This window comes from Gadus macrocephalus, chromosome 12 (genome assembly GCF_031168955.1).
Source record: "Gadus macrocephalus chromosome 12, ASM3116895v1".
NCBI classification, from domain to species: domain Eukaryota; kingdom Metazoa; phylum Chordata; class Actinopteri; order Gadiformes; family Gadidae; genus Gadus; species Gadus macrocephalus.
In genome coordinates, this window is record NC_082393.1 from 6,696,167 (window position 1) to 6,710,447 (window position 14,281).

Sequence of the window (14,281 nt, forward strand, 5' to 3'; positions counted from 1 at the left end):
CTGCACGGTCTGGCTCCACAGATAGCATCAAGCTGTGGCTGCTAACTGCTCATGAGGGTGTAGTTAAACTTGGTAAATCAAAAAGCCGAGCAAAGCCTGCAGGGTCCTGGCTCCCATGGATACGCCACCACCCCGAAACGCCTCTGTCTCCTTTCGGGCTCCACACTGATAGCACAGTCTGCATTGTCCCCATGCCGCTGGAGCTGACCCTTAAACCAGGCGAGCTAATTGTGGACACTAGCCCCGGTCAGGCTGGGCCAGCGCTGGCGGGGGGGGGGGGGGGGGGGGGTCGTGGCCGTATTGTTGTGGCGTTAGCTGAACAATGGAGCCGTTAACTGCAGCAGCGCAGGACGTTAGCGACAGGCTGATAAGGAGTCATTCAGGCTACGGTGTTGAGCGTCTCTGTCTGGCCGTTGGCCTGGTTCAGCTCTGCTTTTATCTGATCCAAACAGGGATGCAGCCACATATTTCCCGCAGTACATTTTGTTCTGAATGTTCGTTCAGTTTTGTTTGTTCAGAAGATGCTTTTGACAAAAGTGAACTGCAGTGATTTTCTTTCATATTGGCCTACATTATTACACTTGTGGTTACTTTGACAGACTATTTTAATTTGAGGCAGACAAACATCACATATAGCCACAATTGCACAAATAGTGGCAACACTCATCAAAGTACGCCAGTATCCACCCTTTCTCATAGCTTTGGATAAAACATGATCTGGGACTGTTTGCCAGTCACAAAGCCAGTACCACCCACGTTTGGCATTTGGACTTCCCCGTTGTGGACGAGACATTCCTTGCATTATAACACAACGGCAGCAACATAACCACAATTACACACGTGAATTTCTCTACCCTCTCTCATGTCTGTTGAGGATTTGGTTGATTATTGTGACAGTAGATTAGCGGATCTTAAACCTTTTCATCCCAGACCTTGAAGACCATTTCAGTGGACCTTAATGCGTTCATGGAATGAATTGGTGATCCTTTTCCTGTGTGATGTCAGGTCATGATCCAACTTCAACTCCGCCCCATGGTTTGAGAAACGCTGCAGCAGAGCAACTGAACACACACTGTGCCTCTCTGTTTCTCTTAAGTTCAGACTCCAGGGGCCTCACCTTACTGCAGGGGCCCACCTGTGAGATCCCTGGGAGCAAGTTCAAAAAAGCACAAGACGAAAATACAGTGGTAGGAATGCAGTTTTGCTATGAATGCACATGTTGATGTGAATGGTTTGGTGGTGAGTTCTGAGTTTGGTGTGTGTGTTTGTGTGTGTGTATGTGTGTGTGTTTGTGTGTGTGCGTGCATGTGTGTGTGTGTGTGTGTGTGTGTGTGTGTGTGTGTGTGAGTGTGTGTGTGTGTGTGTGTGTGTGTGTGTGTGTGTGTGTGTGTGTGGTGTGTGTGTGTGTGTGTGTGTGTGTGTGTGTGTGTGTGTGTGTGTGTGTGTGTGTGTGTGTGTGTGTGTGTGTGTGTGCATGCATGTGTGTGTGTGTGTGTGTGAGTGTTTGTGTGTATGCGTGCGTGTGTGTTGGGGCGTGCCACCTCAAGGCCACAGCAGGAGCTGTGATGTGGGCCAGGGACGAGCACACAAAGGTATTCCAGGAATGCTCTCGTCACTGCCGAGAATTACAAAGTCCGACGTCGGTAATCTCTCACGTGTGGCGTGCCATTCTTCCCTGATCCCTGTTTCCATGAGCTCCTTTGGACTTAACACCAAAAAATCTGGATTGGAGTTTATTTGTTAACCCAGAAGGAGAATGGAAATCCTGGGGTGGACTTTTAATTTCTAGACTTTGCTATTTACTATGAAGTCTTTGAGCAGAGTCTTAAATCCAAAGGGACTTAGTTTTTGTTAGATGCGCAGCATTATGGTCATGGTCATTTTGCTTGCAGATTTCAGGGATCGAACCCAGTGCCTTTCAGCTAGGAGTCAAACACACCCACGACTCGACTTTCCTGCCTTTGTTATCACAATGCTGCGTCTGTTTATCTTGTGAAAATCTTTAACTAGATTTACATCTTGTCAGATAGTATCCTCTACGAGACAGCGGGATGCATTGTTAGTTCATATTGTTAACATAGCGAACATACCTCCCCCCCTCCCGGTGACAACCAGTGCATCTGTGAGGGGCGTTCTGCAGTTGGATCAAGCCAATGAGCCTCCAAGCAACATGAATAGAAACGCAAGTCCATTTTATTAGTACTGTTGTACTTGTTGGTGCTTTCATTGATTGTATCATGTCTGTAGTACACATCATAAGGATGCATGGGTGGTCCTTACGCGCAATCACAGCAAAAATAAACCTCCATATTTCCATATTGTGGATGCAGGGGTGTGGACCAACTGAACACTACCCCATCATTACTCACAGCGTGAGCAGAGCCGACCAGTCTGAATCTAAATCAGTCGCTACAAACAGCTGGTCTCTCCCAGTGGTGAGGGTGGGAGCGGAGTGCGGCAACGTTGAGCCGTGGCGGTTATTCTGACTCAGCTCGGTAACCTTTTCCCTGGTACAGAAACTACCACGACAAACACTCTCCTGTGAAGGGCACACAAATGCACAGTGAAAAACATGCAGGTGCCCTCCTGTCCAGGGAACCTAGCAGTGCTTTTGTGTGTGCGCTTGTTTGTCTGTGTCTGCGTATGAGTCAGTGAGAGTGAGAGAGACATAGAGAGAGAGTGTGGTTTTGAGAGAAAACAACAGCGTGAGTCTCTGTTTGTGTGTGTGTGTGTGTGTGTGTGTGTGTGTGTGTGTATTTGTCTGATAGTCTGTGTTTGTGCATGAGTGAGCGAGAGTTAGAGAGACAGAGAGAGAATGTGTGTGAGAGAGAACGAGACAGTGTGTTGTGAGAGAAAATGAGACGTTCTGTGTACCAGTCTGTGTGTGTGTGTGCTTGCATTAGTGCACGAGTGTGTGTGTGTGTGCATGCAAGCGTGCGCGTCCTCAGTACACTCATCTCTTGTTTCAGTGTGATGTCACCACGAGGCGTGCTGAGCAGGCGGGAGAAAAGGCCAAGTCCTCCTTCTCTCTCTTCCAGCCGGCTGCACCCTAAAGCAGTCACTCCCCCGCCCGACTGGAGCGGTCTCTCCGCTGGCGTCACACGGGGACCCCCGCCAACGTCACGCAGGGCAGGGGCCGCGTCTCCGCTGACGCAGCGGGGGAGGTCTGGTGCTCTGGTGTGTCTCTCTGTGCGTCGGGTGTGGTCTGGCGTGAGACGTCCTCTGGAGGCCCGCACTAGAGTGACTGGTGAGCAGTCACTCGAGGCTGGGCCACAGCTTCTCTGGGGGGGGGGTCACAGCTGTGGAGACAGAGAAGCTGTTTGGTCAGCGACGCACTGAGGCAGACGATGGGAACAATGGGATCTGCAGCATGACAGAAACAATGCATTGGTGGTTTATAGTCCCCAGTGTGGACACCAGGGTTTGTGTCGGAGGGTTTGGACAGTATTTCCTTAACAACAACGAGTACAACTATGCTTAAGAATCACTTATGACTAATAGTAACTATGACTAATGCTGACTGATGTAATTGAGGTTCACAACATGTTTATTTTTATGCTTCACTTAGTTATTTATATTTATTGTCATGGTCATAATACAAAACATTCGCCGTTCTACTGCATTCGGCCCCGTTCTATTTTTAGCCCTCTTTGTGTTATAGCAGACGTCCGTAGCTCTCTGCCTCGCTATTTTTAACTCGGCCGCACCATATTTAATCATTTATACTTCAGAGCATGTCTGGTGATCCATGCTTCCTGCGGAGGAAGATGAAGGGGGGGGGGGGGGGGGGGGGATGCAGACTTTGGGCCTCGTTACTTCTCCTCCTCTCTACCCTCCTCTCCTTTCTTTTTTCCTCCTCTCCTCTCTACTGTACTCTTTCCCTCCTCCCCTTCTCTCTGCTTATCTCTGTTCCTCTTTATTTCTACTCGTCTCTAATCCTCTTTACTGTCCCTCTTCTCCTTCTATCTCCTCCTCCTCTCCGGCTCTCTACTCAACTCTCCTCTTTTCCTCCTCTCATTCTCTCTACTCTCCCCTCTTCCTCTTTACTCATCCTCTCTGATTGGCTCCCCCCTCCTCCTCCTCTCCTGTTCCTTCCTCGCTCTTTAAGGGGTTTTCGAAGCCTCCACTGTTACCGGTAACAACGGCTGGCAAGTGGTAGACATGACTCACTACATGCTAGTCTGCACAGAATAGCACAGAGAGGCATAAGGCCTCGTTGAGTATTTGTGTGATTCTTTCCAATTTCCTTTGCTCCTCAAAGCCTGGTTTTTGAACAAAGGCTAAATTCTGACCGTGTTTTTCTTCTATTCTTGGCCCATATTTGCAGTCCATATGGACTGGTGCTTTCTCATAAAGCATTACTCTACTTTCTAGATTCTTAGCTTGATATTAACCTAACCAACGCTTATGAAAAGTGACAATCACTGTCCATCGCCAAAAGAGATAATAGGCAAGGCAAGGCAAGGCACACTGACGCTAGCTCTTGCAATAGGCAGTATTTTGTATGTTATGAACTGGGTGTCGGCGGCAACATTCCCGTCATGCATTGAAGTCACAAGCATCTCAGTTAGTGACGCCAGAGAGGGCATAGTGGAGCTACTGCAACAGACTTGCTATTCTACGAACTTGTGTGTAGCGGTGTACTGTTTTCTTTCAAAGTAAGTGCTGCCAAAGAAAACAAAACTGAAACTAAGCGAAAGCCACTCTAACCATATCTCATCTAATTCCTAACTTGACCATCTCTAACCTAATACCTAACATAACTATCTCTAAATGATGCCTAATCTTCACCATCTCTACTAAGTACCAAGACTCCATCTCTAACCTAATTCTTCAACTCAGCCCAACAATGTTACCAGAATCACTTGTGAAACAAGAATTTGGTAAATGATTGGGACATCGCTTTTATTTTTGTCATTTCCCACGAATGGTTTTAGGGAAGTAGCAAAATTGTTGCTGGTAAATATTAATTTCGCACTCATACCAACATTCATAAATAAACACGTAGATCTTCGCTGCAATGTTGCAGTAGCATTTCATTTACATTTTGTTTTTGTAAGTCCTCTGCAGAGGTGTCCCAGAGCAGGATAGCCAACCCTAACTTCTCCCAACATGTTAACTTCTGATTAGGTTGGTTCTCCATTTGTTTGTGATTGGGTGAATATTGATGGTGGAATGGGAATGTGAGTGAATTCATAATCAGGCTACAGTGTGAATGGTGTCCCCAGTGATGACAGCAGTGTATGCATGAATGCAATCACACCCACACTAAGCCAGAGCTCACTGATATATTTTCTTGAGAAAGGTTTTCTGTCTACCATAGCATTTCCTAAACGGTTTTCCTAAATATTGTCAGGCTATCCAAACTGAAACTAAGAAAATGAATTATTTCTGATCACATCACAATTAAAAAAATATCAATTTTTCTCATTTCCAAATTCCTCCAGTCTTTGAATATCCAATTTTGGTGGACGAAACCCCATATGAGTTGACCCAAACTGTGGGCATAGTCTCGGTACAGGTCAACTCACCCGTCTCCCCCACCCTGCAGGGCTGAAGGCAGTGTCTGACGCGGAGGGACCATGCCCAACGTTAAGGTGCAGAGCTCCAGTGGCCTGGCCCAGGCCCGTCGCAGCGTCCAGCAGCTCAGGCAGGAGGCCTGCATGGAGAGGATCAAGGTACACCTGGGTTCACACGCAACAAACCTTTTATTCGTATTTATTTCATTTACCATCACTCTGTCTAAAGTATTTTTATTGTCCCGGTACCAAACAAATAAAATGTAGACTTATTTATGTTGGGCTTTCTTTCTTTTATCTCTTGTGTTTTTTTTTATTGTTTTCCTGGTTTAGTAGGCCTGGAGTCCAAGCATTTCATGACCTTTTGTTCTTTAATATGCACACGCTACATCCCCTTGAAACTATCTGCACTTTATCCTTTTTGCACTTTGCTCTTAGCCTTTGTGCAACCAAGGTGTTTCACGTTCTTGTTTTCACTTTCGAAGATCATTTTCTGTAAATATTTTACTATTTGTTTGGGAGGATGCTTCTCTCTAAGGGGGGGACTCGCAGTGAATACCGTAGCTCCATGTGAGCAGGCAGAGGTTAGTGCATCTTGCCCCAGAATGACTACAGGTGGAATTGCTGACATTGGGGATTTGATTCCAGAACCTTTTGGATGGGCATGGATAGGCAATTATGAATTATGAATATAGAGTTGGATGTCTTAACAGTGCTTTGTGAATATGGCTATATGAACATATCTGTTCAACCTATCCCCCCGCCCCCCCCTCCCCTCCCTGCCCAGGTGTCCAAGGCGTCTTCAGACCTCATGCACTTCTGCCGGGAGCAGGCCAAGTACGATCCCCTGCTCAATGGCATCCCTGCCTCCGAAAACCCCTTCAAGGAGAAGAAGCCATGCGCCATTTTGTAGCAGAACACACTTTCGGCCTATATTCTTCTCATGCTTTTCCCCCCCCCATTATTCTGTTCCGGAAAACAAGACTCAAACTGAAACTCATGAGTGAAACTGTACCATAGAAACGTTAGCCTTAAGGTCGTTGGCCTCTCTAAATTGGTTACCAAACACCTGCTTCTGAACAGCGGTTGGATAAGAATGCCCTTTTACTGCACACCAAGTACACCAAAGAACACCCAGCCACTGTACTTCAGCTAGCATGTAGCATCAGATATAACACCTAGCAGATGTAGCAATGGATATAAAAGCTAGCAGATATGGCAGCAGATATAATTCTTGCAGATATAGCATGAAATATAAAGCTAGCAGATATATCATCAGATAAAACGGCTCGCAGATATAGCTTATAAAAGCTAGCCGATATAGCATAGATAGATAAAGAATTCACTACAGTATGAGGTATAATATTAGGTATTGTGCCATTAAAAATACCATTAGATATTACTCCAATGTTAAAGATGCAATGTATGACCTTTCAATGCAGAGAAGGAACCTACTTTCTCCAGGTAGATGTATTGGATTTATAGGAATTAATGGAGGGTTTCACCAGTAGGGCATAATGAAATGTTATTCAAAGCTTCAGATAATTTCTTTTTTTTATATCAATGCAATGGCTTTCTGCCTTTCTGTACTTTGTATGCAATAGAAACAACTGCAAGATGATGGTTTTTCACTTGACACTCCTCACACTTCTGGTAAGGTATAGATGTTTGTGGCAAATGTATTAGTGTAGATTAGCCCCTTTAAATTAGGTACTCCTTAAATGTATTTAAATACGCTGTAGATTTTCTATATCTCACCGTGTGTTGGCTTCCATATTTGTTATCATGCTATCAGTTAGTCTTAAAAGCTGTTAGAACTTACATAAACATGACTGTCACCAGCTTGTACCAAAAAATTCTGTGTTTACAGTTGCCATGGGGATTTTCCTCCACACAATCCATCAGAGAGCTGAGATGCATTAATCCGTGTACCAGGGTGACTATTGACATTCGTCTCATGTTTAATTACACATAACTAAGGACAGGTCGTTTAAAATCTTTCTAGGTGTAGATGCAATAATGCTAGGACACACATTGAATGAATATGTGTGTTTACATGCACTAACATACGTTTTAGCTACTCGTCTGAATTGTGTTTGTGTGTGAGTGTGTGTGAATGCATGCGTGTGTGTGTCTATGAGACCGTTGTCAACAATCATGGCGGAATTTATCCAACAAATAAAACATGTAAGGACCTGATCAATGTGTTAATCGATTTAAATAAAAGTATTTCCAAACGATGTAAGTCACTAGTCCATGTATTCATTGAACCAGCAGTATTTATTCATACAAAAGTACAAAGACCTTCCAAATACAACCAATGATCCTTGAAACAATAAAGAGACAGGGGTATTTTCATGATCATCCGGTTCTTAGTACGCATTCGTATTCGTATTCGGAGAAAGTCCATTCTCTTAATAACTGCACCCTCGAGTTTACTCAGATCTGAATCTGACGTAGAAGCTTCGTCAACATGAACGCACCAGTTACTCATGCGTCTGTTTACCTGCACGCTCATATTTCCTTTGTTGTTTTCGAAACCTGTCTATGCCTCGCCTTAAAGGCACCCAGTGCAACTTTATGTAAACATTCAATGAAAAATAAACATTCAATTTCTAGTCTTTTTTACACGTAGTAAGTTTCAATAACTCCATACCATTACATATCGACATTCAAGGAGCAAAGATGAGACGTCGTTGTGTGGTGAGAACTGATAGAAAATCGTAAACAACAACAATCGCCGGTGGGGCGATTGTTGTTTTTCAGTCATTTTTCCATTGACTGGAAGCCTGCTTTATTTATTGTAGGTTACAAAAAATAAAGAAAATGGCGGCATTGTTGTTGTTATCGATTTTCTATCAGTTCTCACCACACAACGACGTCTCATCTTTGCTGCTTGAATGTCGGTATGTAATGGTATGGAGTTATTGAAACTTACTACGTGTAAAAAAGACTAGAAATTGAATGTTTATTTTTAAGCCTCGAAAGTTGCACTGGGTGCCTTTAATGTATACTTATAATGGAATATTTATCCCGTGCTGCATTGATTGTTCTCAGGGCTTGGCTTAGAAGTTAAGTTGAGGTTTTCGATGAAGGTGTCAGCAAAAATGTATAAAGGAGGAATAATCTTTTACTTGCACGTAATGCTTCAGCCATTTGTTTTTTGATCTTTAAACATGACATTTTAACAGTTACCAAGAACTTCAACAAAGAACACCATGCCCTGTCGGTCACACGATCAATCACGCACAATCACACAGGCACACACACATGCAAACACCAAACCTTGCACACAAATAGTCAATCACAACCACACACACACAAACATGCACGCACACTTATACAAACACGGACGAATGCGCACACGGACACACACCCACACACACACACACACACACACACACACAACGGGCAAACACACACACACACGCACACACACACACACACACACACACACACACACACACACACACACACACACACACACACACACACACACACACACACACACACACACACAGCTCTCTCCCCAGTGTATTCCAGGTCAGGGGGTTGGGTGTGCATGCGTTCCTCTTCATAATAACATGTTATGTGACATGGACCACGCCCCCCCTGGCTGTTATGCAACTCAGCAGCTGGGAGCCCTCCTCTCTCCCATCACCCAGGTGTGAGGTTACACCCCAGAACCAGGTCAGGTCTCTTCTGTTGGCCCACATTAACATAATCCTCTCTGCCGTCACACCATGACAGTTGGCTGGAGGTGTTGTGTGGGGTGATCATGTTACCCTGTTATCTTAGAGGAGCAACAAGAAGTAGCTTAATATCTTCAGAGGACAGCTTCTGTTTACCAATGTGTTGAACTACAAGGGGCTGTGTGAGGTGTGTGAATGTATATTTGCATTGGTTTTTTCGGTGCACACGATAGTGTAGTGGTTGGGGTGTTTGACTGCCAGCTGAAAGGTTTTGGGTTTGAATCCCAAGGCCGGCAGTCTGTCTGTAGCACTGGGCATCAGAGAGCAAGGTGCTCCCTAACCCTGACCTGCTCAGAAATGACACTCATCTAAAAGAAAGTTTTTTAGAGTAAAAAGTAATAGTCCAAAATGTCCATAGAGAGTTTTTGGAAGACACGTTTGTCCGGAACATCTGAAGCAAGAGCACTCTCAGCATGGGTGGCCTCAAACTGAATTCAGTGGAAATTATCTTGCGGTTATTTCCTTGAAACAACATGGACCTGTTTTTCATTGCTCTGCTTCCAGTAGCTCAGCTTACTTTGCACAGCACCGTGCTCGACAAAGACATCTCAGCCCTGCTTTCTAGAGATTAAATCCTGCTTTCTATAGATTCCAGGCTGCTCTCCATATAACTGAGGTTGGCCAACAGTTCTGACCACAGATTACGAAACTCGTCCAGTCAGTTTGTCACTGTTTATTGAACGATAATATAATATTTGCTGGTCTTTTGCAATCTCCGGTTTTTAATTCAGTGCGTGTGTGTGTGTGTGTGTGTGAGTGTGTGTGTGTAGGGGGGGGGGGGGGGGGGCGCATTAACACACTGTACCTTTCACCTTTTTTACCTTCTCAACCTGCAATGTCCATCGGCCAATCATTGCAGGCCAGCCGTGACCTTGGCACACCTGAGTTTTGCAAAAAAAAACGTTCCCTTGTTTGACGTATCTCTTCCTGGATGCCGCAAAATCTGCTGACATCGGTTCAATGGAACCATGTGGATGACTCGTGTACGAGTCATCCACATGGTGACGTCACTGCTGCCTTCCCGTCCCCGTCGCCCCACCTTCCTCCACCTCCCCCCGCCTTCCTCCGCTTCGTGTTTCCAGTTAAGTCCGGTCTCTGCACATTTTCTGGTCCCAATAGTCGTAGACATTATGAGCAAGTGTTACCGGAAAATTAGACGCTGTGCCTTTTTTTCCCCATCGCCTCCTTCACCCTCCCCCCCTACTTCTCCCTCCCCCTACTCCTCCTCCCTCCCCCTACTCCTCCTCCCTCCCCCTACTCCTCTACCGTCCCCGTAGTCCTCCTCCCCTTCCCTTTCTCCTCCACCCTCCCCGTACTCCTCCTCCCTCTCGATATCCTGTTTGCACCCCCTCCTCCTCCTCCTCCTCCTCCTCCCTACGTCTTTATCTTAACGTATCTCACCTTTGAATGGCAGCTGTGCCTTTGTTTTTATCTCAACGTGCAATTGCAGAATCATTCAAGCATGTTCTCTCATTTCTCCTGATGTACAGTAGATCTGGTTGCAATCGGCCTGTGGGGGATGTGCTGTTTGATGATCTGCTTGGCTGATGGATGAAATGCTCAGTGTGTGGTGGGTTTGAAGCCTCTGGGGGACCTGTCTGTGGGGATGCTCTCCTGGGACTCATCCCAGGGCTCTGGTTCCCTGCTCTCTCCTCCAGGAACCTGCAGGGCTGGCTAATTGAAGACCCGAATCTTCCCACGCAGGTGCGAATGATTGTGTGTGTGTGTGCGTGTGTGCGTGTGTGTGTGTGTGTGCGTGTGTGCGTGTGTGCGTGCGTGTGTGCGTGTGTGTGTGTCTGCGTCTGCCAGACCCTGTAATGGTGGTTTCACCACTGGTGTAACGGGTTCCCCTTTCCGGGCCCCTCCCTGCCTCTAGCCCATTGTCAGCAATAGGGTACTACACACCACCAACACCACCCCCCCCCCCCCCCCCCCCCCTCCACACAACCACCACCACCACCGATACTACACCCCCGCCATCCCTCTCCCAACCCTTCGACCCTGGCCAGGAACCAGGAATAAGGGGCTAAAAAGAGGAATGCTGGATAGCGTAGTCCAGGTCTTTCTGCAGAGCTCTGGTTAACCATGGTCCAGGCGTGCGTTCATTGTTCTATGACCTTTCTGTAAGAGGCTTTGCCTCTGGGAAACCTGAGAAAAATCCCCCCCTTTCTCACTGAGTATTTTAGGCTCAGCTGCGAGGTCGACCTGCTATTTTTGTGAGTATGCCAACAGTCAGATTCCCTGACGCAGAAAAAAAACTATATTTGGTAAGAGTTAGTAAATTAAAGGGTGGAAAGACGCTTTGTCTTCTTAACATTAGAATATCAGGCCTCCGGTTTTTGCTTAGACCTTAATGAACCCAACAAGACTCATGAAAAAAACAAAGAAACGTAGCATCCAAGGCAGCTGTTGGTGGTTTGTATGAATTGTGTAGGTCACCCAATTAGGCCAGAATCTTAATGCTAGTAATTACCCAGAGTTAAAAAAATAAGGATACCATTTATAGTATTAGATAACCATCTGATAATTATCGACACAAGCAAGATAAAAACAAAGCAAATCAAAACTTCACTTTAAGAACATTTTATTACATTTTTATATTATTATGGACAGGCTGGTCAGACTACTGCGCAAAATAAATACAGTTTATCCAATAAATTATTATTTAAAAGTAGATCAAGGAGATGCATGGCTCCTTCTACAGCGTGTTAAGACTTGTTTTTTAAATTATCAAAATGTCTGCTGGTCACATGAAGAAAACATTAAATTAACGTTTTTTAAGGCATCTGTTAAAAGTTGGTTAAGTGTCCTTAGTGTTTAACTGGAACATTCCAGGCTGGTTCTTGGAGTCGATCAAGTTCAGCAGCTCTCTCTCTATGTCTCTTCTCCCTCTTTGTCTCTCTCGCTCTCTCCCGCCACCTCTCGCTGTCTGCATTCCTTGAGTGTCCTTCCACGTGCGTCGTGCCAGATCACATGCTCCGGTATCCCGCAAAGACATGTGTTCCCGCAAATGCACAGTCATGCTTGCCAGATCCTGTGACTCCTTGTAAGCGCTGAGTCATCCTTCTTGGCGCGGTATCTCCGCGCTGACCCGGCGCTTTTATATTTTCCTTATTCTTTATCTCTTCCTTCGTTGGTATTCCATCCTCCTGTCGCTCCTCCTCCCACCGCTATTCCTCGTTGCCCTGGAAACCGATTGCTTGAGTATTCCCGGAGACGGAAAACAGATAACGGATAACTGAGAGCTGGGACCGTTAGCCGGGGTCTAATGAAGTTTGTGTTTCGTTTCCTTCCTCCGAGGCACACTGTTTTTTGCGTGCGCACGTACATGGTGTCGTGCTGCCCTGTGTGTACGTCGCGGTCATCGGTCGGGCAGGTTGATGACAGGAAGCCACTGGTCCAGACACCGGCAGTCTTTGCAGAACGTGTTGACCTTTCCCAACGCAGGGTCCTTCCACAAAGTGGAGGGGGGATTCTGTGGAGAGCCAAACAAAGACATTTAGATACGTGACATCGCAGATAAGAGTGATTACATTGAGAAACTCAATGACATGACCTTGTCAACCGAAACTGAGAGAGGGTGCTGGAATTCTGTCTTACAGGAAGTAGGCAGACTAAGTATATTTTTCCTTCTGAGAAGAGCAGGGTGGAGCATGCATCACATGCCCCATGCCATGCATGCAATGAGCATGCATTGTCTTTGATGAAACTGCAAACATGAACTACAACATTGATCAGCCCCCCCTAGCATACCCCCTTGGGTGGCAAAAACTCACTGCATGAAAAAGATTGCTGCAACCATTTTTTAGCCCCCCCCCCCTCCTTATAGCACCAAAAAAATAAAATGGAAAAGGAATAGATGTTGACTAATATCCGTGACGGGAAACCATCGCATCGTGCATGCATTATACGAACAGTAGATCTGTAAGTGTTCCCCTGACTCACCGTTACTAAAACACAGTGCAGGTCTTCGGGCTCTCCCCCCAGCTTGCTCTCTCCCAGGATCTCGGCAAGGCGCCGCATGTTGCTCACTCGCACGATGTTGATGTCGTTTTCGCAGCAGAAGGCCTGGATGAGCGTGAAGTGGATCTGCAGCGCAACGTCTCCCGCGTGCTCCTCGTCCGTCGCAAGCAGACACAGGACCACGTTGTCTGGGTCCCTGTTAAAGCAGCGCGCAGACACGCACATAGGAGTCAGTAAAACACGCCTCGCCTTGGTGCGTCACCGAGGGACCAAAGCCCAGTATTTAAACATTCCACACCCGACACTGCATTCCTGAGGCTATCATTTGCATGTTTCGTATTGGTTTATCAATGCAATTTTTTTCACTTACGCATTGAGAGATTTGGCTGCTTCGTAAACGCCGGCGGTGACGCAACCCTGGGGCAAGGCAGAGCTGAGAATCTCCTCGATTGCCTTTGACACCGTTTCCATCCTACAAGGAGAAGATGATTATATTTTTAACATATGAGGCAGGTCGGACAATAAAAGCCAGAAGGAAAATAAACATGATCCTGCTTGTTATAACACAAGTGCTGCAACACGTAACAGTTGCCATGGATATTTGCTAACGCACTTAAACGTCCCACTACTTATTTTTCTTACTAATACGGTCTTACAATATTCGTTAAAATATGGATTAATGTGCATACATCTGGTTACTAGCACACATTAAAAGTTGCTGAAGTCTTTAGGATTTCAAAAGTTCAAAACCCAAGTCCCTACATCTATGTAGCCTAGTGCGTAGAAATAGCAGGACAAACAAATTGCGTTCATTCCACAACATGGAATATTATAAACATACCTTTCTGAAGAGATGCCTCCACAGGTTTCAAATGTCATATTGCACATCCGTGCTGCTGGGTGTCGATAAAGTATTCCGAGGAAAAAGTGTATCTGCAGATTGTGGAAACCCAGTGCAACTGTCAAGCGAAACGTGTAAGACTGCAGCAAGTCGCGACTGAACACGGGACACGTTCCTGCTTCTGCTCTTCTGCTTACAAGAGGCCG

At 45.8% G+C, this 14,281-nt stretch overlaps 2 protein-coding genes across 3 annotated transcripts in view; one reads left to right on the forward strand and one right to left on the reverse strand.

The window, feature by feature from the left end:
• gng12b (guanine nucleotide binding protein (G protein), gamma 12b) overlaps positions 1-7,764 on the forward strand; it is a 16,598-nt gene extending 8,834 nt beyond the window's left edge. The window contains exons 1-3 of one of the 2 annotated variants that reach the window (XM_060067160.1): positions 4,425-5,130; positions 5,552-5,678; positions 6,307-7,764. In XM_060067160.1, the coding sequence (XP_059923143.1) occupies positions 5,583-5,678; positions 6,307-6,432 (222 nt within the window). In that variant the 5' untranslated portion in view covers positions 4,425-5,130; positions 5,552-5,582 and the 3' untranslated portion in view covers positions 6,433-7,764. Of the gene's footprint in view, positions 1-4,424; positions 5,131-5,551; positions 5,679-6,306 lie in introns of those variants that run through there. The other variant, XM_060067159.1, reaches the window with a different exon arrangement.
• Positions 7,765-11,838: 4,074 nt separating this feature from the next.
• gadd45ab (growth arrest and DNA-damage-inducible, alpha, b) lies at positions 11,839-14,267 on the reverse strand. The gene is made up of 4 exons (XM_060067998.1): positions 14,076-14,267; positions 13,605-13,706; positions 13,217-13,430; positions 11,839-12,746 (listed from the first exon to the last, which is right to left on the reverse strand). Exons 1-4 carry the CDS (start codon positions 14,120-14,122, stop codon positions 12,633-12,635), a joined length of 477 nt encoding a protein of 158 aa, XP_059923981.1. The 5' UTR covers positions 14,123-14,267; the 3' UTR covers positions 11,839-12,632.
• Positions 14,268-14,281: the final 14 nt, after the last annotated feature.